The sequence below is a fragment of the Saccostrea cucullata genome, unplaced genomic scaffold (genome assembly GCF_032062105.1).
Source record: "Saccostrea cucullata isolate Sc308-1 unplaced genomic scaffold, CSIRO_AGI_Scuc_v1 ctg386, whole genome shotgun sequence".
NCBI lineage: Eukaryota > Metazoa > Mollusca > Bivalvia > Ostreida > Ostreidae > Saccostrea > Saccostrea cuccullata.
Window position 1 is genome coordinate 133,012 of NW_026928265.1, and position 26,802 is coordinate 159,813.

The following is a 26,802-nucleotide window of genomic DNA, read 5'->3' on the forward strand; positions in this document are numbered from 1 at the left end:
AAAAAGTAATAAACTTACGCTCTTGAAATTTAAAACATAGAAATTTGAAAAAATTACAATATCTTTATTATGTTTTCACGTGAATCCATGGTGTACGTCATATTTTTTAATACTCTATCAAAATAGTAAAATGTGCAATTTTTTTTTGCATTTTGAGATGCCCCCTCCGGTAACAAGACGGTAGAATTGTGTGTTTCTTACTTATATTGTATAACATAGTATTACTCATCAAATATTATACTTTGAACAAATGTCTCTTGTTGTTTTTGTATAATTTGCTTTAAAGTGCTAAAAATTGGAATTTTCCTAAAAAATCCCATAGTAAAGGTACCAGTATTCTGAGACGGTCCCTCAAAAATACCTGGACGGTAAATTTCCCCAATCTTTGCATGTACACTGAATTTAAAGTAAGTTATATATGGTATAAAAATGAAGACTTTCGCTATTGTAGTTTTCACACAGTAAAACTAAATATAGTCCGACCCCTAAATATATACCTTTTTAAAGTCTGATAAAGATTTTGTTTTAAAAAATATTGAATCAACACTTAACTTAAAATTGATATATTAATAATTAAAGTTATATAAGAGGATTATTTTCGTAATTTTCATTGGCTGAAAGGACGTCACGTGATATTCCTCCTTTTGTGATATTGACGCGAAAGTGCGTCCGCGGAATATGATATCGCACGACACGCCGTTCGGTTGCACTATAGAACGTTACGTCATTATATAAGAAGCGTGTTTTTAACCACTGTGACGTAATGACAGCCAAGTCTGTTCAGTTAGAACTGTCTTAGTGCATTCACTTTAAGTGATTATATAATATAACTATTATGGACTTCAGTGAACGGTCAATATGTGGTTATAAAGACTCATGACAATAGATATTGACCTCAGACACAGAAAATGCTAACGACCTTGCAGGTTTGGTCGCTATCACTTTCTGTGTTTTCGGTCAATATCAATAGCCATGAGTCCTTATAACCACATATCGACCTACACTGAAGTCCAAAATTGTATTATATCTAAATATACACCATAGATAACATATCATTTTACTTTTGTAGATTAATAAACTTTTTTCTCAAATTTAAGCTGTTAAACAATGTAGGATAGGAAAGAATTGGTCTTGCCATTCTACCATCCTGAAAGGTGTATCTTAAAACCTATTTGTCCAACATTATAAGTCATTCTATCTCATATAAACTTTTATGAATCATGAAACAGCACGGTAAATTATTTGTCTATTATAAATCTCCGACAGCTGCTTCTATTTAATTCAAGTTTTCCAGTTCTTCAACAGGAGCGTTTCTTCTTTCTTTTTTCCTTCTGCAATAAGTATGACATTTAAGATTACAAAGTTATACCACATGATGATACATTCTTAACTCATTTTGTCTTCTATGTTTACTTTACACAAAAAAATGTAGCAAAGAACCTAAATTTCCTTTCTTATTTTTTCGTTTAAAAAGTTCGTGTATATACAATTAAAAGAAACAGATATCAATTCGTATTTTATCCGTAATAAACAACTTCACTTTTTCCAAAGGATATAAACAACAGCAACTAGCACTCCCACAGGCAGAACTACTGTCACAGATATTACAGCTTGTGATGTTGTATTGTTTCTGAAACAAGGCAAATGATTATAACTTGGATCTATATAGAATTCTCATTGTTAACATGAAGAATACAGTTCAATCTTTAAGACGCGATAATTAAAAAAAATCTAAATACCACACATTAAAAAGAACTAGTGCTAATTGTAACGGGGACCGTTACAGATGTTCCCCAAACGCTCCCCAACTCTCTTTTTGTGCCATATTCCCTGTAAGCTTCATTGAATAAGACAAACTCTATGCATTTAAGACTTTAACAACGTTTATACAGAAGTATACCGAGTTCATTCAAATTTTAGCATTGCACGCGTGTGCATGTGAATGCATATGCGTAATGACCATATCATCTTGTCTACACAATCTATATATTTTAATATACTAAATATTAAAGTATTTAATCCAAAAGTATTAAAACATACGCTCATTCAAGTGTATTTTTGATTTTACTCATTTCACGTGCACACACGTGCATACGTGAGCATGGTAACCATACCTTCTTGTAGAAGTCTATAACATCTATCTATGTTCTAAATCCCACCCCGTTTGGTTGAAAACCAAGGGAGTTGTAGGTGTTTAAAGTTTCAACCAATCAGATTGCAGCGCACACACACGCACGTGTATGCATGTGCATGGTGACCATACCTTCTTGTAGAAGTCCATTATATCTATCTATGTTCCAAATCCCATTCTGTTTGGTTGAAAAACAAGGGAGTTATAGCTATATAAAGTTTCAGCCAATCGGATTGCAGCGCACGTGCATGCACGTGTTTTCATGATAATTGCTATATATCAGGTTGTAGAATATCCTAATTCATGGCTATCTTCAAAATTTCAAAGGATTTCGTCAAAAAACAAGAATGATATTGAGACTATAGTTTCAGCCAATCAGAGCGAAGCGCACGTGCATGTGCGTGAGATCTTGCTTTTTTGACCATGTGATATTGTCTATGCTACTAATGTATCCTTATATTATGAGTTTCAAATCATTTAATCAAAAAGGTAAAAAGTTACGCCTATATTAATTAAATCGGTCATTTCACGTGTTGCACGCGCACGTTCTTGCAAGCACGTGCGCGCAAAATGACCTTCGTTCCGCAAATCTACATAACATGCCTACTGACCCTAAAAAGGTTTTACCTAAGTCGGATGTGTAGTTTACAAGATCACTCCGGGACAAAAAAGTACCCAGGAAGAAGAAGAAGAAAAACTAGAAAGTCTGCTATTGCAAGCAATAGCATATGTCGCCCCGTATTAGACAAGACTTTCATTTTTATCATCACTAAAACAAAAGTCCATAAGCTAAGTTTGAAAACCTTTGAGTTATATCAGTCCTTTCCATTGGAAACGGAAGACCTTAATTCGGTACATCCCTCTCATTATTTTTAGAATCGGTAGGAGAAGAAAGTAGTGCAGGAAAATTACAAGTTCCTCAATTTGCAGACTTGCATAAACGAAATCTGGCAGATGTACTGAACTGAGCCTCATACTTGTTAATTGGCAGTATCTTTCCTATCATAAAAGCTTGGGAAATGTAATTTATGAAGAAGATCAGCCGAATTATTTTGTGTATTGTAACGCCAGTGGGAACTCTGAAATTTCCCTCTTTCACTTTCATTTTAGAGGTTCTACCGAAAAACGAATCTGACATGCCACCATCAATTCGAGCATTTCTGCATTGCAGAGAGCTGATGTGTGTTATGAGATGATAAATCATGTGTGAACTTTCTCAGTTTAGCGGAATCATGAACATTTTCGGCGAGATGAATGTTTTGTATACAGTGGTGATCAAGGCTTTGCGAACCATCAGGAGCGGATCAAAGAATTTATGAATGAATAAAAACTATGGAAATGACGTACCAATTTTTTTATTTATACTTGCACTATCTAATGAAATGAATAGTATACAAGTGATAGATATACAAGAAAACGCGAAATGATAATAAATGCAGCTGACAATCGTTATTTTTTTTATATAGATAAAATAAAATATTTATAAATTCAAGAGACAAAACAGAAGGAGAATAAATGATGGCAAAATATCACATGACGGGAACTGAATTTTATGAATGAAGATTTTAAAAAGTTACTTGTAAGTTGTATATGTTATATCTGTGTATTCTACTTGGCTGTGTGCTTCAAAAAAAAGGGGGGGGGGGTCGTCTTGAACATGGTAAATAGCCATAACGTTTGAACGGTAAGTACTAGGGCTTTCGTATTTCAAATATGTAATCCTTGTGAAAAGAACTTTTATTGGATACGACGAACTTTGACCCTTTGACCTAGACCTTGGAGAACACATGTGTACATCTGAATCTTTTTTTCTGTTTCGTTTCTATGGCAACCGTGAGCGACTCATTACAATTATTTTGAAAGTAGAAATCACTTTGACACATTGCAAGGAATAAACATTGAAAGTTTCAAAACGATTGCCTGAGTAGTTATTGAGAAAATCGAAATTAAAGAATTTATACTTTCACCTGGTTTCCATGGCTATAATCGATTATATGAAAATTTTAAATACGAGTTGCAGAACTACAGATACTAATCCTTAAAATAAGAAAAGTTTCATGACGAACGTTTAAGGGACCAGAGAGAACACTCTCGGACAAAATTTGTCGCTTTTTACAGGTTTCCATGGCAACGGTAGACATATTGGAACTGAACGACCTCACTGCACAACTACAACCAGTGATCGTCCTTTGAGGAAAGTTTCAGGAAGATTGTCCCAGCCATCTCCGAGAAACAGCCTGGATAAAAAAAACATGCGTACAATATCAATATGTCGTCCCCGACTTCGTTCGGGGCGACATAATAATAATAATAAGAAACAGAGTAAAAACAATATGTTCCCCAACTTCGTTTGGGGAACATAAATATTCATTTGGTATGTACAGGAAATATGAGCGATATACTTAATTTTATCTAGTCAGCATCAAGAAAGTAAAGAAAAAGACAAAACAAGACATCCCTTCCCAAGATACGAAATAAATTTAACAAAAAAAAAAATGCTCATGGACCACATCGCTCAGCTCGGCTTTTTGGTAAGGAAAAAAAAACCAGTCAGTAGTTCAGTATTGAAACGTTTAGATAAACAATGGCTCCAACCTTTAAATAAATCAGGAGTAATTAGGAATGTCATGAACATACTTTAATTTACATTGTCTAAGGATGCTTTTTTCATGTGAATATGACAAAGCATGGTATTAAAGCTGAACACGAATCGTAAAGGGGATTCTTCCGCCATTTCTGTTCGGAGAATCCCTTTACCTGCAGACCCATATATAAAGGTAGGTACTTATTCTCTTTTCAGTGTAATCAGTCTTCACTGGTGTGGAAGGACGTATGTTTTAGAGCATTCGTTAGCGACATTAATAACGTGACGCTTCGTCTAAGCAGAAAAGTAAGATACCAAAGAAACTTTAGTCTCTATATAGTTGTACAGGTCAGTGCAGTATACAAACAAACAAAGATACGCGTAAATACGATAAAATGTAAACAATAGTAATGCAAGATAAGCAGCACGAACATTGGTCGCCATTTAACAACGATACCCGTGATGACATTAAGACAGTCAGGTGTGACGAATCTGAAGAGTATACCCTGGAGTTGATATATCGTAGATAATGATATCGCAAATGGTGTATGCCTATTTACGAGTCGTTTTCAGCTTTAAGAATATGATTTTTAAAGCTTTTGATTTGTATTTTTACATAAAACATTGATCAGCAATTGTAATTGTGACCCCACCCTACCGTCTGCGATTACGATTTAAGCAGACTTGAATTTACAGTTATTTAGCATGCTTCCATATTAAAATGAACAATAATGGCATACCCTCTTAGAGGAGATATTAAACTATTTTCTCTATGTTTTCATATGTAAGACATTGATCGTCCATTATTTCCCTCCTTATGCTTGTGAAAGGGTGATTTAATTCTTATAATAATTATTATACTTCAGGATTAAATGAATTAAGTTGAATTATCATCTTTATTTCTTTTCAGTATTTTGTTTATTGAATAAATCACCATGGAATTATTTACATCAATCTTTGTTTATTGAGTTATTTATAGATGTATGACATCACAGTGGTCATTGAAACCTATGTCCCTTTTCTTTTTTTTATCTTGTGTAGTGTCAGGGCAAACTTGGATTTCATTTGTTGGTTAGTTTCCCTCTCCTTTGGTTTTAGCTTAGTTACTGTTAAGTACTTGTCCTGAAGATCTTGGTCTGGCCAGCAGACATATCGGTTTATACATATTTGTCCATGTTGACATTATTCTGACAATGACCAAGACAGGACATTTTATATATTATATGTATATTAACGTAAGTTGACTTTTACTAATTTTTTTTTATCTCTGTATAATTGTCTACCTGTTTAAGTCCCAGATAAGTATGAAGATTCAGTCTTTGTAATTTTTTTATTATGACTTTGTAAATAATGAAAGTAAAGATCTCAAACGCAGTGTATTTTATATTTTTAAGAGGAATACATTAAAATTGTGACTTATTTATATATCGATCACAGCATGAGAAAGAGTTGTACATCGGAGTGTTTGGCTCTATATATATCCTAGTATATACGTATGATGTTTATGCATTTTAAACATTGTCCATATACATATATTATTCTGGAAGAGTTCAATTTGATCTCATTGTTTTTATCTATAAATTCCAGAGTCTTCATACTTTGTACATATTATTGATTAAGAAATATGACTCTTAATTTTTATCTATTAGCACAATTAAAGGGAAATAACTTTTCATTTTGACATGCCGTGCTATCTGGCAAGTGATCTACATTTATGTATGTTATAAAATATTTATGATTGTTTATATATATTGTGAAAATATTGAATACACTTATCCATATCGACAACATGGTGTTTGTGTTAATTATTCCCTAACGGAAACCCCATATCATGTTCAGTGTCATGATTTAAAACAATTGAACCTACACTGCCCGAATATGCCTCTATATATGAATATCTCTATTCATAACTCTTCTGTTTTTAACTGTATTTCTATTTCAAACTTTGAATTGATCACCCATTATAATCTCACCCTAGAACCTGGATGTCAATATTTCATAAAGCTTTACTACATGTATACTGTGATAAAGTGTATAACTAAATTTCGCGGAGGTTTGACTTTGGATGTTTGCGAGGTATGGAGTTAACCGTTATGTAAATAATCCCACGTTTCCAACAATCGTTGATGCCGTGGCGTCCAGTACTAAGAAAAAGTGATTTCCTAAGTGACTAAAAGATCATACATTATCTATTAATGTAAATGTCGAGTTAAAAAAAGTGCAGCAAGACAGATAGGTAAATGGATGTCGGACAACATGTGATCAGAAAACTACCTTGCGTCTATTGTCAGCTACGTGAGCTAAAAAAGAAAAATACACTGGTGTAACGATTGACATTTTTACCTCAACATTTAGCTACATGTAACACTCACCTAGCACTTTTGTCTTTTGGTACAGGTACATTTGTTATATTTCTTTTCTCTTTCAAACCAGTATTTAGGAGAGTACTTGAGTTCTGCTTGATTTGGATAAATATTCGATCAATAAGCGGCCGTGCTTGAAGGCAATCTTTATCTGAAAAAGATGCAAAATTGCATTCTGAGTGTTCTTTCTTTCTTTTGCTCTCATTCTCTCTAAGACGTATTTAATCAATGAAATGATGTATCTGAAAACCATTTTTTCACAAAATATATTGGTTTTATTATTTTTGATGAAATATGATACAAGTGAAAATAAATAGGATGAATTGGTAAAAGAATTGTCTTTGCACATTTTTTTTTAATTGAAATTTACTATTTTGATAAAGATTTATGATAAAACAGTACGATCTGCTATGCCTTATACCTGCTTAATTTTACTGTCTAATGTTTTATATTTTAAACGTTGAGCTTGAGTGGAAGATAACACATACAGGAGACTTTGAACACATTGATAACAAATGTCACTTTTCAAAGTACAGTGTAAAAGGTCAAAACTATATTAGTTGCCTTAATCAAGCATATTTGTTTTGAATGTTACCTGTTTTTTAAGCTTAAGACATGAGATTATACTGTAGCTGTTAATTAACTTACTTGTTTTAATAAAGGAGAAATTACATTCACAACATCTTCAATACTACAAATATTTGTTTATTTGCTATTGATTTGTATTTTCTTAAAATTACAAACCTATGGGGCTTTTATATGACGGCAACTTAATTTTACTTATATGGAAGCAATGGGAAAAAATAAAGGATTTTTTAAGGTAGTTCTATACTCGGCACTAAATGGGCTCAATCTTTAAAAATCTGCTTTTATAAGATAGACATACATGTACATCCCAGCAATGGATAGACACAAGAAAAATTATATGTCAACATGTTCACTTTTCCGCTATAGCCTATCGGATTATATACCCCGAAATGTAAAATACTGAAATTTTACCTATCCTAGATTTCGTTGTTTATAAATTAATATAAGTCTAAATATTCAACTTCAATACCCAAAATAGAGTAGAAACATGTTATTAAACAATAAAATATCATTGTTTTGCATGAATTATTATAAATAGATGCACTTTGTTAAGCTATTGTATCAAAATTTAATGTGAGAAAATATGCTTCCCAGGACAATCTCGGTCATTTAAAGAAAAATTATGGACTCAAACTTCGTAAATTTTCATTATTTTTACTAAATTATATTTAAGAAAAATAAAAAGCTTAAAAAAATTATATGTTGACGCATTACTTTTCGTGGTATGAGCTCTACACTAAAGGTACCCCCCTATTTTCTTTCTTCCAGAAGTAATGTATTGCCACCTATTTCTGTTATACTGTTAATGTTTGAGTGTATACTTGTATTAACAAGCTTATACATTATTTAAAACAATAATTATACACACCCAAAACCTATTGTCCCTAAAATTTATCTATTTTACTCGAAAATAAAAATAAACACTTGTCTTTAAATTGGAGACGATGAAAATGAAAGTAATTCACTGATTCTAAGAAACTGGATGATTTTGTTACAGAAAGTAACAAAGTATGCTGCAAGTGAATCAACTTTTGTCAAATACTTATTCAAAAGATAATTTTGCATTGGGGTTCGTGGGTAGGCAGGTTGGGGGAGGGGGTATGTGTTTTATGCAATTATTATTATTTAAAGTAAATTTTGTCATGTTTGATTAGAAAAATCCATAAATTTTCTAAGTCAAATCGTAGTCATTACTTTTCTTCCGAATTATGACTATTAGCTTCAACTTGGCCGCCGACAATAGTCGCCTCGATAGTTTGATACAGTCATGTTCTGATGTAGCATGTATATGGTCCGTGTTTTCGACGCGGCATATCAAACATGCATCATTCACAGAAATATCGTTTTATTACCTAATTATTTCTGTCAACCGAAAGTTGTTCCCAGCCTTTTCTTTTTAATTAATTTATCCTTAAACTGTAGAATATGTGTTTGTTGACGCGATCGACTTCGAGGAAAATCGTTACCGGATATTTAAAACGCTAAGTAAAACTCAAACCAATATAGTTAAAAACTCTCATCTCGGAAAAGGACGCGCGGTTCCAGTTTTACTATTCGTAAATGACGTAGTGCGAGTATAGAACTACTTTAAGGGAAAATATTTCAAGAGCATAATGATATTTGAAAAAAAATATGATACATAAAATAAACTTTCTTTTGTTTTTAAAACTTTTCAACAAAAGGTTTTGAAATTTTCCTTCACTATAAATTGGAGGAGAAGAAAACTTACACTGATACATTTTAGGTGACATAATGCGGTTGCTAAAGCAATCTTTACATATTCTATCGTTATTTTGCAACCTCTGTCCACCGTGGTTATACTCAATACATAGTCCTACAAGAAATTAAATATTGACAGTTGACATGTTTAATTTCATTATTATAACAGACAATCAATGTTTAGTAAATGTCTAATTTTAAAACCCATTTCTTTATTTTCTTTTTTAAACATGATGGCCTTTTTATGTACTGTATAGCTATAATTATAAAAATATGCCAATTTGTTTTACTCTGTATATTGAGGAGGATGATATGGGTATTAAACGGATTAAACTGTGTCCCGCGGGAAATGGTATAATTCAAGTAGATTAAGTTATGGAAAGTGCTGAAATAGAGCTAGCATACAAGTACTATTTAACATACATGTAGCTGCAGAACTGTAGAATTTAAATTTTAGTTTTATATATCAGTCTTCAATGCTACAGATCCCTTATGCAAATAATTATACAAGGTGCAATTAAAGGCAAAAAAAATTATCGCATTTTGAGGCAATTTTCTACACTTTCCAGAATTGTTCAATCAAGTACAATTCCTAGTTCAAGACATATTCTGCTTTCTTTATGTTTTATCCATATTTTCATCCTTTGATGTCGTCTCCACAGACCAATCAACCGAAAACCTTACGCCTGAAATTGCTCTTTATCTGCATTACAAGATCTACAGCAATAATGACCAAAGACTAATATTTCAAAGTTATTCACTGAATCCGTGTCCCCTTAATAGGAAACAAGAGACCCACGGGGCCCACGGGGCTTGAATCGCTCTTCTGATCAATTGAAATATCTATCACCTTCCAGTAGAAGCCTCAAGCTCTATTTGTATCATAAGACCCAAAATGCATCAACTTACAAAGTTTGATAATATTTATCCAGTTAAGACTGAAGATAATATAATATAATTATAAAATACCAGAAGTAGGTAGCTGTGACCTACCTTTTGACTGAAATTTTATGAGGACTCAAGATACATTAATTGTCAAAGACTGATGATTCTCATTAAATAAGTACCGGAGATATTCAAAAGTAGGTCACCATTACCTACTTTTTGATCAACATTCTTTGAAAACCCAGAATGCATCAATTGACAATGTTTGACATTTCTAAGCCAATTAGTATTAGAGATAATTAGATATAGCCATCAAATGTCAAACGAAGGTCCCGATGACCTAATTTTTGGTCGAAGTTATCCAAAAACTTAAGATACCTAAACTAACAAAATTTGATGAATCTAAGCCAAAACGTACCTTAGATTTTTAAAAGTAGTTCATTCAATGAAACCCCAAGATGCCTCAACTGAAAAAGTTTGATGATTCTAAGCCAATAAGTACCGGAGATTATTAAATATAGCCATAAAATGTCAAAAGTAGGTCACAGTGGTCTACCTTTGGTCGACGTTCTCCGAAATCCTAAGATTCCTAAACTGACAAATTTTGATGATTCTAAGCCAATAAGTACCCGAGATATTCAAAAGTAGGTCACCGTGACGTACTTTTTGGACTACATTGTCCGAAAACCCAAGATGACTAAAATGACAAAGGTTGATGATTGTTAGCCAATAAGTGCCTGAGATACTTAAATATAGCCACAAAATGTCAAAATAAGGTCACTGTGACCGTCTTTTTGGTCGCCACTCTCCGAAAACCCAAGATGCTTCAACTGACAAAGTTTGATGATTCTAAGCCAATAAGTACCGGAGATATTTGAATAAAGCCATAAAATGTCAAAAGTAGGTCATCGTGACCTACTTTTTGGTCGTCAATCTCCGAAAACCAAATATGCATCAACTCACTAAGTTTGATGATTCAAAGCCAATAAATACCTATGATACTTATATATAGCCATAAAATGTCAAAAGTAGGTCATCGTGACCTACTTTTTGGTTAACAATTTTAAAGGACCCAAGATGCATCTACTGACAAAGTTTGATGATCGAAGGTCTGAAAGTAATCAAAATATGCATTTTAAACAATTTGAATACAAGTGTCGGCAAAATTAAAAAAAATAGGTCACAATGACCTTCTTTTTCATATATATGATTTAAGGTCTCAAGATGCATCAAAGTACAAAATTTGATTATTTTAAACCTCCCAGTGTCTGAAATAATAGGATTTAATTTTTTTTAAAAAGATAAGTCATCAAGTTCAAAAAATATGTCAAGGTGACCTAATTTTAAGTTGACATTATTTGAGGACCCAAGATGTATCAACTGACAAAGTTTGATGATCATAGGCCTTAAGGTGCCCAAAATATGCCTTCAAATCAATTTGAAAACAAATCCCTGCAAAATTTAAAAATTAGGTCACCGTGACCTACTTTTGAGTTAACATGATGTGAAATCATAAGATGCATCAACTTACAAGATTTGATGATCCTAATTCTTATAGTACGCAAAATATAGACGTTTTTAATAAATTGTAAATTTAGGTCAACTTTGAAGTGACCTTGAGGCCACGCCCTTTCCACGTGCAAATTTTATCTTCGTCATATCCTGATTCTTGTTTGTAAGTTTGGTGAAAATCTGCACGTTGGTTATGGAGAAGAAGAAATTTTAGCAACCAGTACTTTTGGTTTTGTTTTCCTGATTATCTCTCCTTGTTTAAGGGTCCCAACCCTTATTTAGTATAAATGGTAGTCCTTGGGCCAAGTATACCCGTTGACAAATTTGGTACTGATTGGCCAAGGGGTTCTTGAGTAATGGCACATATTCTAAAACGTTAATGCACATTGCACACCGCATAAATGGCCATAGCATTAGCTCTTTGAGCCTTTGGCTCAGAAGAGCTGAAAAGAAAATGAAGGGATGTAAAGAGAAGGAAATTTTAAGAGGGGCGGGTGGAATTAAGGTGTTAATTTATAAAGATAACTATTGCAAAATCTCCTACGGCTCTCGTTCTATCGCTCGAAAATGGAAGTTTTGCACACAAGCAAAATGTACGAATGTAAGACCTTGACTACTGGGTTATCCGTATGCTGCAGGGTGTTTTTTCTCGTAAAATTTCAAAAGCTCAGAGGCTTCTAACGATATTTTGCGGAAAGAAAAAAAAGAATGGCGCATACGTGGACAGACCATCAGACGTACATGCAACACATCCAATTAATATTGAAAATCCCCCACATTCAGTTAAAGCGTTTGACAAAGATCATAATTCTACAGCAATGCAGGTGTATTAACATTTGAAGCTTAAGTATATCTCTTCTGTTATTAATTATTACATACTAGAAAACATATTTGACTGTGTGTAAGCAGTCACTGTTTGTCATAGCAGATAAAAAATAAAAACTTTTACCATACTTTTATTTAAATATTTTTGAATAAGAATCACAATAAATTAAATTGTACCGTTTATGCTGCTGAATTCCACTGCACAGACTTCTATTAATTGTCCTTTTGAATCAAGAACGCAGTGATACTTAAACTTTGCTGGATTAGTGCAATTTTGCATAACATCAGCACACTTTGCACGTCTTTTGGCAAGTCTAAATTCATGTGCATTTGATGGACATTCTTGGACCATTCGAATTGTTTCCATTGATTCATGACAATAACGTGGTACACGTACTTGACCTCCATTTGCCGTAGATACCTATACAAAAATGTTCCTTAAAACATTTTGGTTTTACTTAAAATGACTCTATTTACTTTCAAACCTATAAATAATATTAACATGAAATGAGATATAATTATATTAATTTCTAGTTAGAAATAATACACTCAGTACTGATTTGCTCAATATTAGTTTTCTGATAAGTTACAGGAAGTCCTCAGTGGTAAACTTTTAAGAAAGTTAGCGTATTGAATTTTCTTCCTTTTGTATCTTTCATGCCCGGATAAACAGCGTGAAAATATGTTTTTTGTTCTATTTGCACTTGTTACGCAGATAACAATCCATCAAAAATCAAAATAACTACCAATTCTAAGTCCCATATTTTATCTTTTTGATATACATGAAACAATACTTGACTGTATACTAGGAATCTTTGTAATTAAGCAAATAGTTGACAAGTTCATTTGCAAAACTCTTTTTTAAAAGTGGAATTAATGATCCTCTTTTTGGTTTTTACCTAATAGATCTATATTTCCCTTTATTCTCAGAAAAAAAAATGTCCGTACTAACAACATGCTTTTTTGCATTAGCCTTTTCGCCTAAGCAATTGCATCGAGGTAAGGACCTCAGAGTAAAAAAATACATCGCATTTTAATACAGAATAGACACAAATACATATTAAATGCTCACAAACATTTATACCTGTACAAATATCAAAAGCCACAAACACAATGGTCCGTATGTCAAATGAGTTTGAAGAAATCCTCGCTTTAGGCTATTGTAGAAATCTATAGAAATGAAAATATTTCATATATTTTTATTTCTTAAAATGGGTTTTCCAGACAGAACAAGTTTAGAATCTACGCAATCCGGTAGCTGGCGGGAAGGAAAATATTTCATCGGGCGGCTGCAAAAAATAGTTCTGGCGGTGGGAAGATATATTACTGTGATATCACTTATTTTCGTGGGGGTTTAATTTTCGTTGCTTTTGTGGTATGAAGAAACCCAAAAATTTATGTCGACCACGAAATGCAAATATTCATATGTACAACTACTAAAAAGTTCTTCATCCATGAATTCAAATCTTATGAACAAACATTTTTTTCCTCAAACCACGAAAATTTGTCACCACGAAAATATGTGATTTTTCAGTATATGGCGGCCGCCAAATAAATTACTTTATCCAACTTGCACCAACCAGCATATATTCTGAGGATTTTTAAAGGCATACGTTTGCCCCATTCAGGGATAAATATTAACAAAGAGGGGGAGGGGGTACTATAATTCTAATTCTATCGTCAGGAAATATACTGTTTTGTGCACTGATGAAGACTGCTCTGTTTCGCGATACAAATCGAAATTCAAAGGTTAAAATTCTGAGAGTATATGATATATATATATATTTTTTACTTTAAATTCATGACTCTAGAAGTACGGTGAACATACAATTTTTTTTCGGGAATTATTCAGAAAAAAAATTAATAGTTGGTGAAATATCTGCGTTAATATACGACTTTGGTAATAATTGCATACTGGTAAGTGTATAATAATTGTATTATGAATGTTTTATTTCTATTCATTAACGTAAAATTAAAGTTAAAAAACTTAATGAAGAAAATGTGGCTTACCAGCAAAAATAATACTATGTATCGAGAAAAATTCCCATTTCTTGTTAATCGTTTTGGTACACCGGGCAGCCGATTTCTTCAGTCTTCTTCGTCGTCTGTATTTATGTTTTGCTATGAAATAAATAATGTCATGAATTTTTCGAAAACAAAATTTTGAAAGGCTAAAAATCTGTAGTAACAAATATGAAAATAAAAATTAAAATTTCCTAACAAATTTAAAGCTATGGACTAAAAAAGTACATGTACCTCATAGTATCTTACCTTTCTTTTTGCGATCTGGATTCTTTATTAGAGTATCCTCAAACTCTTCGGCGCTGGACATTGAGTTTTCATCAAAATCATCATCTTCAATACACTCTGATATGCCATTCACATCAAAAACATTCCCAGATTCGTTCTAAAATCAAATATATTATCGCCATACTGATAATATATGTTGAAAGATTCACGTTTTGGTGTCCAAGTGGACATTTTGATTAATTATTGTACTTTAATACGAACGTTTGAAATTTTATATCCATTTCATAATCATCAAACAAATGTGCTCTTCGCACTTATTTATTTTCATGTTATGATCAATCAAAATAACAATTTGTTTCAATGAAATTTATCCAGTAAGGCAATTGAATTTCTTGATACACAAATCATTATATTTTATCTAAATCATTTTAATAGAACATGACCCTATACAATTGTAACATAAATAGAAATTTGCTCAACGGTGAAAATGTATGTGCAAATAACAATGTCATGACAAAAATTTATCAGGCAAGGAAATGGTAGTTATTATAAGACCCTGGTGAACAATTGAGCATTTTTGGTAAAATAAAGCAAAAAAGATCATGACAAGATAAAAAAAAAAACATGCTCGCCGGTTCATCATCTTTAGTGATAACGACAAAAAAATTGGAAAGACATCTGTGAGGAAATGCTCACTAGTAATACCCCGCTCTGATGTATATGTACACATTCATGTATATATACACACGTCAGGTTGAGTTACGGGCAAATGCACGGATAATTAGGAAGGCGACATCAGATTCATATAAAAAGAAGCAATCTGAGCGTATTGCATAAGCAATACATGTCCCCAAGCGGGTTCCCCTTTTTCTCCAGGATTTCATTTTTTTTATCACCTGAGCCGAAGGCACAAATGAGCTTTTCTGATCAAAATTTTAATTGCCCGTTGTCTGTCGTTGTTGTTGTCGTGGTTGTCGTTTTCGTCGTAAACTTTTCAATTTTCATCTTCTTCTCAAGAACCACTAGATCAATTCCAAACAAACTTGTTACTAAGTATCCTTGGATTAAGGGGATTCAAATTTGTTCAAATGAAGGACGATGCTCGTTTTAAGGGAAGAAAATTACGAATTATTGAAAAATTATTGGAATAAAAAAAATCTTCTGGAGAACCACTGGGCCAGGAAAAATGAAATTCATGTAGAATTATCCTCAGGTAGTGTAGATTGAAATTTGTTCAAATCATGACCCCTGGGGGTAGGGCGTGGCCACAAAGGCTGATGAAAGTTTTACATAGGAGTATATATGGAAATCTTCTTAAATCTTCTTCTCAAGTACTTCAAAGCCATGATCAGTGATATCAATGTGGAATCGTCTTCCTTAGTGTAGATTTAAGTTTGTTCAAATCATAACACCTTTCCAAAGGATAGGTTTGGGCCACAAAGGTCAATCTAAGTTTTACATAGAAAAAAAGGAAAGATCCCAAGAACAGAAAAACTTGTTTAGTCATATTGACATGTAAGCATTTTCATATATTGAAGATTTAAATTTGTTCAAATCATGGTCCTTTGGGGTAGGAATGGTATCATATTGACATGTAAGCATTTTCATATATTGAAGATTTAAATTTGTTCAAATCATGGTCCTTTGGGGTAGGAATGGTAGGACACCATCACCCCTACCTCAGTACTTTTCAGTTCTGACCTGATCTGTGCTTTTTCTTAGCCTATGTGCTCAGATGAGCGATTTGGCCCCTGGGCCTCTTGCATAATATACAAAAGTTCTGCCGAGGTACAACTGCTTGATTTTGAGGTTGTGAATGCCTTTAACCTAATGAAATAAGCCACATTAAGACAAAATTCAACTCATTTTTCCAACGTTTTTTTCTCGCTTCATCAGTGCATATTTATGTCAACCATCGAAAGTTAGCGCAGCACAAACTCGATCTTAATTAAGGGTATATGAAAAATTCAAAATGCCAAAATTCTGCCAAAAGTCAATGCAGGTATACGATATTCAATCTTGATCTGTAACTTATACTCACATACCATACTTCACCTCAATATCTGCAAACGTTTAGAAAAAACAATGCTGAAAAACAAGTGGGACGGACTGACAGAAAGCTAGACAAATGGACGGAATGATAGACAGACGGACGAACAGACGCAGAGGAAACCTATAGTCCCCTCCGGTTAAAATTTCAAGAATCAGTGAAGAGAAATTGCTGAAAAAATTGTTTTATGTGTGGTACGGCCAGGCGAACAGATAAACAGAAAGTTTACTGTGGAATCATTATTGTTCGTGGGGGACCAATGTTCGTGGCTTTCGTGGGTAATCCTGACCCACGAATTAACATCCCCACGAACGTTTAAACAAACATTTGTTTTATTATTCATTAAAAGTTAAATTACGAAATAGACCTTGTTATCAACGAAATTACGTCCCAACGAACCAGAAAATTTTTGGCTACCCACGAACATTGACCCCCACGAATAAAAATGATTCCACAGTATATCGTAGTGGAACAAAAAATGAATACTTCCATCTGGCATGCTTCAGCAAAGAATTTCCTAAAAAAAAAATCAAGCATCTGCAATGGGTAATTACTGAAAATCTGCGCTAAAAAATGATATGTATTGTTTCATGAGATGCCTAGATAAAGAGAAAGTTAATATCATACTCGTACAAAAAAAAAATCCCACGTTATGACGTGCCTCAACAAAGAGTTTGCTAAAATTTGAAGCATGTTTGATTAGTATACTGTAGTTGCTGTATCAAAAATTTTGGTAACTAAAGAACGAACACAGACACACAAGAGTAAAACAATACTTCCCCTATCCTTTGGATCAGGGGTATAAAAAATTAACACTTTCCTTGCAAATGAAACTGTATATATTTTAACAGTATATGCAATGTTGAAGCATAAAAAAGTCATTTATTCACAGGGGAACCTTATCATTAATTTTGACAATCAAGGCTGCTTAAGTCCATAAACAAGACAATCAATGCTCATATATTTTTTGTCTTTTATAGTCAGAATAAAAGATTAGTAAGAAATAGGAGATAAAGTGTTTTTTTTTGACATAAACCAAATGCTTATTTTAACTCTATTTTACTCAAAGAGCCAAAAGTGATGAATAAGCACTAGAAAGTTGTCCTATCGAAGGAATGAAACATAATTATGGAGATAACGAACTGTAATCAAGGTCAAAAGTCCATTAAAACAATACAAAACAGGAGCAGAGCAAACAAAAACCTCCAAAGCATCAGAGGTGAGATCAGGTGTCATGGAAGAGTAAGCATACCGTCGAAAGCATAAACGTGATACAGTGGACCTTCAGATATCTGAACGCCAGATATCCGGATGCTTCAGTATTCGGACGCTTTTACATCGGAATAAAATTTCAAAATGTAATTATGTCTTTTCTAACTGGTGAGTCAGGTATCAGGACGCTTCACATATCCGGACAAATTGACTGGGAACCAAAGCGTCCGGATAATTGAGTCTCCACTGTAATTGGTTTTGCTTTTTTATTATATTCATGTACCTAATGTGTACCACTCAACTTTACTGTAGATATAACGCAATCACGTGACGCCGTGATCCGACTTTCCGGATCACCACACATGTTTTCTGAATCCATATCACCACTCCCTGAAATTGATGACGGAGTATGCAAAAACATGACGTTATTTTTCTTGCGCGTTAAATAGTCCATTGTTGTTATGGTTTTGTTTTATGAATAAATATTATGCAATAGATCTAAATGTACATTTTGCTATATTCAGCTATTTATAAGTAAGTATATCATAAATTTATCATTATAAAAGTAAATTGATCCGAAGAACCGTATGACGTCTCGTTGACAGGCACGGATCATCAGATCAAACTCGACGATCCATGCCTGTCAACTCGACGTAATACAACCCTTCAGATCAAGTTTCTGTTATAAAATATATATTTATTATTCTTTTTAGATTAATGCTTAAAAATATTCCCTTATCAATTTTAAAGCAAGAAAATCCCTTACTCCTATTTGTCATGTCTTCATAGAAAAGATTTCATATACATTTTTGGATCCCTGTATGTCTCCTTCCTTTACTTATTTGAAAATATTAATATATGTACTTCATTATCTCTCTTTCTTATCTATCTGTTCGTTTGATATCGGATTTATCCAACGTGCTGAAATAGTGTGTTTTTTTTTTTCAAATATGCAAATACTCAAAGGTTTAAGGACAGATGATACAAACAATTTTTTTTCTTTGAAAAATATTTAATATCATGTCACAAGTTTAGAAAAGTTGATGGTTCTTATAAATTTTTCTCTTAAGAACTGGAATATGAAAAAGACTTGGAAATTATTATTTTATTTCAATTAAAAAACAAATCTAGACAAATCACATTCAGTATAAGTTTACAGGTGAAAATAAATTTTAGAATATATTACATTGGTGCTAAAAAGTGTAATATAAACTTAAGAAAAATATACCAAGCCAGGTAAATTTTATTAGGAAAACCTAAATGGTAAAAATCAGCCTACAGCAAATCTCGGTTAGTACGAACACGGATATTGCGAATTTACGGATATAGCGAAGTTATCTTGGATCCCCAGCTATATAAATTGAACGAAATTTTTATATGGATATAACGAATAACAGATATAGCGAAGTTATTTCAAAGATCCCAGTGACTTCGTTTTAACCGAGTTTTACTGTATGTGATTTTGCAAATTTTTTGCCATTTTGATTTTCCTCTTAAAATTCACCTGGCTTGGTATATTTTTCTAAAGTTTATTTTTACACTTTTAGCATCGAGGTAACATATTCTAAAAAAAATTTCATTTGTAAATATATACTGAATGTGATTTGTTTATATTTGTGTTTTCATTGAAATAATTTCAATTTTTCCAAGTCTTTTTCATTGTTTTTCCACTTTTCTAAACTTTTGACATGATATTAAATCTTTTTCAAAGAAAAAATTTGTTTGTATCATCTGTCCTTAATACGGCACGTAAGAAGTGGGGTCTTTAACAAAAATGCACAGTGCATGGATGAGACGTAAACCGAGCCCAATATGCATTTTAAAGACAAGTATTATATATACCTCTCATGAAACATATGGAAATAACGAACTGTATTCAAGATCAAAAGTCAATAAAACGGTACAAAAAACGAGCAAACTCAGACCTTCAAAACATGAGGTAGAATCAGGTGCCATGGAGCAGTGAACATCTCCTGCTGACTGGTCACACCGGCCGTGTGTTCCCTTTCATGATCGGGAAGTAACCGAAAAGCCGTCGTGAATTCAGTGTATAGATAATGGATTAGTATAAGAAAGTAAGTCAGCATTTGAATCCATGATAAATTTTAATTGCAGACGAGGTCATTGTATCAACTATAGAAATTACGAAATATTGATTTTAAATAATCTAATATAAGCTAAAATTCTTATTTCATCAACTTCTTATTCAATAATTTATGACGTTTTATATATCGTTCATACATAGTGCAAGATCTTGCGTATCAAACCAACTGAAATACTTAAACTCCGTATGCGGGTGTTATCTAAGTGATTTACGTGTGATTCATGAGATTTACATTTCACGTACATGAAATCTAACTGTCTACATAAGGAATTTATCCTGCCAATGGTCCTCCAGAAGACTAAATATTTATAGTGTTACATGTAATTTATCACTTTCCCTTAGAGAAGCAAGTCACACTGCATTAACTGCATATTTGATGTCAATTATGAAGCTTAACGTGGGATCATGTTAAATAATGTATTTCTGAGGCGTTGTGAGATATGTTTCAATCCAGTTTGTTTTTTGTTTGGTAGATCATAGAAGGGGCAACTTAGCAATATGATGAACTTGAAGTTAGGCAGCATTAAATCGCTTAACCAATTAAATTTCAAGACTTTTATCAGAAACAGATAAATGAATATGAACAAGGCTCATCTGGAGAATACACACTATTTAGACGCATTGGATAAAGTCAATATTATTTCACTCAAATATAAATGTAAAAGTTAATAATCTATTACGATTTTTTTTTACATAACTTTGAGCTAAACCCTGTTAAACTCTACAAATAATTTCATCTATTCAACATGTTCAAACTGATGACGTATAAATTGAAAGGCCGTACTATTGATGTTGACATTGTAAAAGAAGGGAGAAAATATGAAATCTTTGCTATTCGCCTCTCTTAAAACATGCAAACATTTGATAATATCTGTTGAAGATCTATTTTGATCGAACTATTGAATAAAAGTATTAGGACAGACGGATCATTAGTTTTTAATTATATCGATGATATCGTTCATAGTTCAGTGGAAGTGTAAAGAGTGCTTCATTGTATGCTAAGCTACTTGAAAAATGAACATTAAAATTTTCTATTTAAAAGGCATAAATACATTTTTAGTATAATGTTAAAAGCATTTTGAAAGTGCTAAAGGAATCTTGCATCAAAATCTTAATTGCTACTTGAAGGCCTTACGTTTTCTTGAAAACTATTTGGGGGAGAGGGTATCATATGACTTCATAGTACCAGTATGAATACATTGATTAGATTTGAAACTATATTACATGTAAGGTATACATGTACAATTCTTTTTCTTTTCCCATTTTGTATTATTTAAATAAGGTGGGAATTTTTGTCTATCCCTGTCAAATACCTTTGAATTCTGTTCGGGATCAGGAACATTTTTAGTCCATCTTGACCTGTTGTCTGAAAAAAGGAAAGCAGATTCATTATTTTTCTCTAAAGAACAATTTTTAACGAATAAAGTATTGTTTAAACAACAGGTAGAGAATATTTCAGCCTAATATTTTTTATATATTAAGTTTAAAAAAAACATTCTTTTATCACTGTATGATTTAGTTTCAACAAAGAAGTGACCAGTGTGTCATCAAAACCCACTTTTTCACCTATTTCCTCCTGAAACATGAATATAAACATAAGAGTATTGTTTTGTCAGAGATGTAAGTGTTAATAAAGAGTGTATTAAAAATAGAAGTCACAATTAGACATGTACTGATAGATTGAAAAAGATCTGATTTTTTTGTCAACATGCATGTATCTGATGCAAAATATTTGAAAATTATATAAAAAAAAATAAGAGCGAAAGGTGGATTTCGCCATATAGATTATTATAATGAGTTTTCATCTGAGGGTACATCGTGCCCCAGACGGGAATGTATATCACTATCCACTGGTTTGAATTTTCAACATGGGGATTAAAAATGGACTTTTAAATGAAAATTAGCAACGGAATTATGTAGAATCTTGATTTACTCTCTTTTAATTGCAAAATATTAGACTAAAATAATGAAATTGTAGTTACTAAACAAAACACATAATCTTTGATTTTGGAAATCATAGCAACATCAAAATTAAAATGTGAAAGATAATACTGAATCGAAGTGTACCCTAGAATGTACTTGTATGCCAAAAAGGTAAAAACTGTTGAGAGAGTGGTGTTTTAAAATAAAAATCACAGAATTTTCTATTTTTGGTGACCATGAAATCACCTTCATCGAATTCAAAAACATAACTATGTAATAAATTATGTAACTATTGTATTCTAATTGTGAACTAAGTTATATTGAAATCCGACCAAAATTGTCGCTAGAGTAGCATTGATTTAATAAAAATGATAACAGACAGGTGGACAGACAGCTAGACGGACGGACAACTTACTGTAGTGTAGTGTAAAGGCCATCTGAAAGAAAAAAATATTAAGATTAAGAAAAACACCAAGGACATTTGAACATTTAATAAATGAATACTTCAGCTATTAAATGCATAATCTCATAATGATTAACAATAAAATAAACCCTGTTAACAAACATCCTCTTTGTCTACTCATTGTGAAATTTTTAAGAAAGAGAGAGAGAAAAAATTGCATTAAAAATTCAAAATTATAGACATTATATATTTGGATAACAACACTAAAATAGAGATATTATGTATGGAAATTGCCCAAGATGTCTTGCAATTTGATATATACATGCCTGAAGCTTGCATCAACAATACTAATGACATCGTGTGATTTAGGGATTTAAATTTTTATCTTTATTATTTTTTAATTCTATTCTCCATTATTTTTATATTGCCAATTGAGCATGATTGCATTTTGATACGATCATGATAATTAAACTTACAAGGATGAAGAAAAAATCCTTAGTAACAATTTAATACATTCATTATTTCCTTTATCTTACCCTAATTATTAGGAAAAGTGGATAGAAACTATATGACGCTTTTTTCCAGTGCAAGTGCGTACTAATTTTTGAATGAAGAAAATGGCAAAAAAATATTTTTTCGCAAATTTAAATCTAAAGTAATCTTGACAAATTGAAATTTTTTGTCCAAACATAAAATAAAAAAGGTAAAAATTTAAAGTAAATGATAATTAAAAACCATTAGGAACTCGTGGGGGATTCCGTTATTTGTAAAGTGAGCGTTCTGCCCTGTCGCACACCGTAAAAACTATATATTGATCAAATTTATCTAGTATATGAACCATTTTGCATTCAAATTTAGTAGAAAAGTAAAAGCCAAAAAATTGGTTGGATATATGTTAGCAAAATACCATACAGTGATTAGTTATATATGACTAAGATATTTATAACAATTGACATAACATTTAGTAATGCTGACTTAAGAGGAGATTGTTGTAATCCATGTGCATGTAACATTAAATTTGAATAAAATTTGTCTCGGTTTAAAAAATGGTCGTACTCTGCAGGGCACATGTATGCTCTCTGGTTAGATGTACAAATACCATCAACCAGGTGATAGTGGGGTATTATTCTATAGATAAAGAAATGTGATGATAATAAATGAAATCGTCCGCGTTTGTCTTACAATATTTTATTAAAAGTTCTTTTGCCGTTACTCGGTAAAATATTCCAGATTGATTTTTGACAGAATCAGTCAGTGGGTGGAGTGATTTATTTTAAGTACACTTAAGTATTTTGCGTTGACATATGATATGAAGTAACTATTTCAAATTCACTTGACGTTGTCGAAAAATATTTAAACATCGAGTTTAAAGCCACAACAGGTGTTTTTTCGTCATGTAGCTGTTTTTTTTAAATAAACTCTCCTTAATAAGAATGTTAATACACGTCAGCTCATAAAGGAACACAATAAGTGGCCAACAACATTCCATAGTACGTTTATAATATGAATGGAATACAATTAATTCAAAGTAATGTCTGACAATGTCATCCACCTGTAGGATAAGAAATAAGCCGATAAAAAGATGGAAGGGAGAAAATTATAATCAAAGACGGATCTAGCATTAAGGAAAATCTTGCATTCTAATTCATAGCCAAAACTTCCGTTTAATTATATTTGCATACACTTTTTTATTCATAGCTTAACAACGAAGTTACACACAGAATAAAGACTGAATCGAACATTCCTCTTCTTTTGTTAAGAAAAGATCTTATTAGGGTGGGGGTTGTGTAGTACAACAATCCTTGACCCCTTACCAAACCCCCTTTTCACTGTTTTCAAATTTGTTTTCTATTTTTGTTAAAAATATGTTGTATTTCTAATGATTATCAAAAGTGTGAATTTCAGTTGCCGAGATACAAGATAGATGTAAAGCTTCACACCTTTGCCATGTAAACAACCCCAGTGTCATGTTTTTGTTTACATAACTGAAATGTTTTAATATATGTTCGTTTAAAGCAGACTTTTTAAATAAAATAGTTAATTCTGAAAACTATTGGATAGTTTCCTGTGAATAACTGAATCTGTATTTTCTTTGTAAAGGAAGAATTAATGTTCTTTTTGCTAATCAATTGAATTGTCTTACTTAGAAATTGTGAACATTGAAATTAGTGAACAAAATCAGTTGAAACTGTGTCAATATCCCTTTAATATTAGCTATGGAATTTAATACTTATTAAAAGGTGCTACAATCCTAAAGTGCTGCAATCCCATGTCTCTCATTTAAGGTACAAACAGCGTTTTCAGAATTATTGACATTGTGTAGTTATTGTACAGAATTGAATCCGTGTGTTTGCATATCAAAACGCCTACGTTTAATGTTCTGTATTCCAGCAATTGTTACATGAAAAACACGTGTGCGGTTGACTTCATTTAGGAAAACTCGCAAGAGCATGTCAGAATCTGATCAGTCTATATTGTTTAAGTTTCCTCTTTCCTGTTTACACTCTTAACTCTTAGTTTCCTACTTAAAGGAAATATGCAAATTCTGAATTACGTTTATTGTTTGCAAATAAATTACTGTAAAGGACAGATCATACATGTACAAGCACACTTTTGTCAACAAGCTTGAAATAACGAATGAAGTCAGGTTCAAGGGATAAATATAATTAACTTTAACAATATAGATGATTTTCATTTTTTGTTGAGAGTTTCAACAAGAATCGAATTAAAAAAGACACAATTTTTAAAGACTTATAATGATTGGTTGCAGAAAGTAGCATTTTCAAAATTCTTAGAAAGTTTACAATTTCCTAATATTAAGCATTAGACAATGTATTGCTTGCAATGAAACAAAATATGTCAAAAAATAGCTACCAATGAAGGAATTCTTGCTTTTTTGGCTTCTATTTGTCCTTAAATTTCTTTTCTTTTGTCATATTTTAAAACTTATTATACATAAAATCCCATTGTCCCTAGGCCGCCGAGGATTGACTCAGATAAAGTAAAATCTAAACATGCTTGTATAGCATCAATTTTCAAGGGAATTTGTTGTTTCGAGCTGTTTTTGAGAGAAGATAAAAATAATGTTCCTTTGAACAAATTCTAAATGCCCTACAGACTTACAGTAAATGATAGAAACTGTGGTGAGAACTTGTCTTAGCCTGGGAAAACTTGAACAAGAGAGGTAGATTTGATCGTCCAGTCTTATTTTTAATATGTACCATATGTACATGTACATCGCAAGAATTTTAAATATTTTTTTCTGGCCATTGCCGAGTTTATGGTTTTCAATTTACATTGTACTTGATATTTCCGCACAATTTTTTTATTCATATTTTCATAAACAGCTCATAAGAATAACTCTTGAAAATTTTTGTCAGATATTTTTTTAGAAGTAGGCATAATTCTAATAACATGTATCATTAATCATGATCAGTTAAAAAGTAATTGAAGAGTGTTTCTTGGACTATGACTTGTATTATTTATTATGATAATAATTCGAGTAAGGAAACAGTCACTGTGACTCCTGAGACGTTTTTAATGAGTTACAATTTTGTAACAATTATGTACAATTATGTCAACAAATACCCGTGTGGTAGATATATAAAACAAATTATTGCCGTAAATGATAATATTATTTTTTTCTTCGAAGGAAAGAGATATTTGATTATACTTATTGGAAATGTTTATTATTTCAGATATATAAGAACGTTTTACGTTTTGCAGAATACGAAATTTGATGGCTACTTTCGTTTTAATGAACCTGATTATTTTTTCTTCTATTTCTACTCCCCTACTTGAAATGTTTTAAAGACACTTCTTTTTGTTTTTAAATTTTCCCATTCACTGTGAACACTCAGGAATTTCACTGTCAAATTATGCTACAAGAGAAAAAATACCTTTGATTAGTACAAGTTTCCTTGTCACTTCCGCATTCGTCATAAAAGTAAAGTGTTTGCTAAAAGGCGGAAACAACCGAAGGATATTAACAGGAAAATCAATCAATGATCACCAAAATAACCTAATTAAGATTTTGATTGAAATCATTAGCATCATACTTCAATTTAAAATGCATTTTAAATTTGCAATGGGATTTTTTTTTATTTGTTTATATTCAACACATACATTCATTATTCCTTAGAGATATACCTCTTCCACAGCTATGTTATAGGACCGTAATCGAAAATGTGACCTCAGTACCCCTTTTTATGTATTACTTTTTAATAGCAATGTAAATAAGTAACTGAATACAT

General features: G+C 32.0%; 1 protein-coding gene across 2 annotated transcripts; it reads right to left on the bottom strand.

Annotated features, from left to right (window-relative positions):
- Positions 1-26,514, bottom strand: LOC134276985 (uncharacterized). Of its 2 annotated transcripts, XM_062759269.1 has the most exons (11): positions 26,449-26,514; positions 22,562-22,583; positions 21,537-21,589; positions 14,879-15,014; positions 14,618-14,728; positions 13,692-13,777; positions 12,785-13,028; positions 9,396-9,500; positions 7,088-7,229; positions 1,541-1,630; positions 1-1,331 (listed from the first exon to the last, which is right to left on the bottom strand). In XM_062759269.1, the coding sequence occupies exons 2-11, from the start codon at positions 22,581-22,583 to the stop codon at positions 1,277-1,279; spliced, it is 1,044 nt and encodes a 347-aa protein (XP_062615253.1). In that variant the 5' UTR covers positions 26,449-26,514; the 3' UTR covers positions 1-1,276. The 2 variants fall into 2 exon arrangements, with proteins under 2 accessions (XP_062615253.1, XP_062615254.1); XM_062759270.1 differs by lacking the exons at positions 21,537-21,589; positions 22,562-22,583; positions 26,449-26,514 and adding an exon at positions 18,403-18,515.
- Positions 26,515-26,802: the final 288 nt, after the last annotated feature.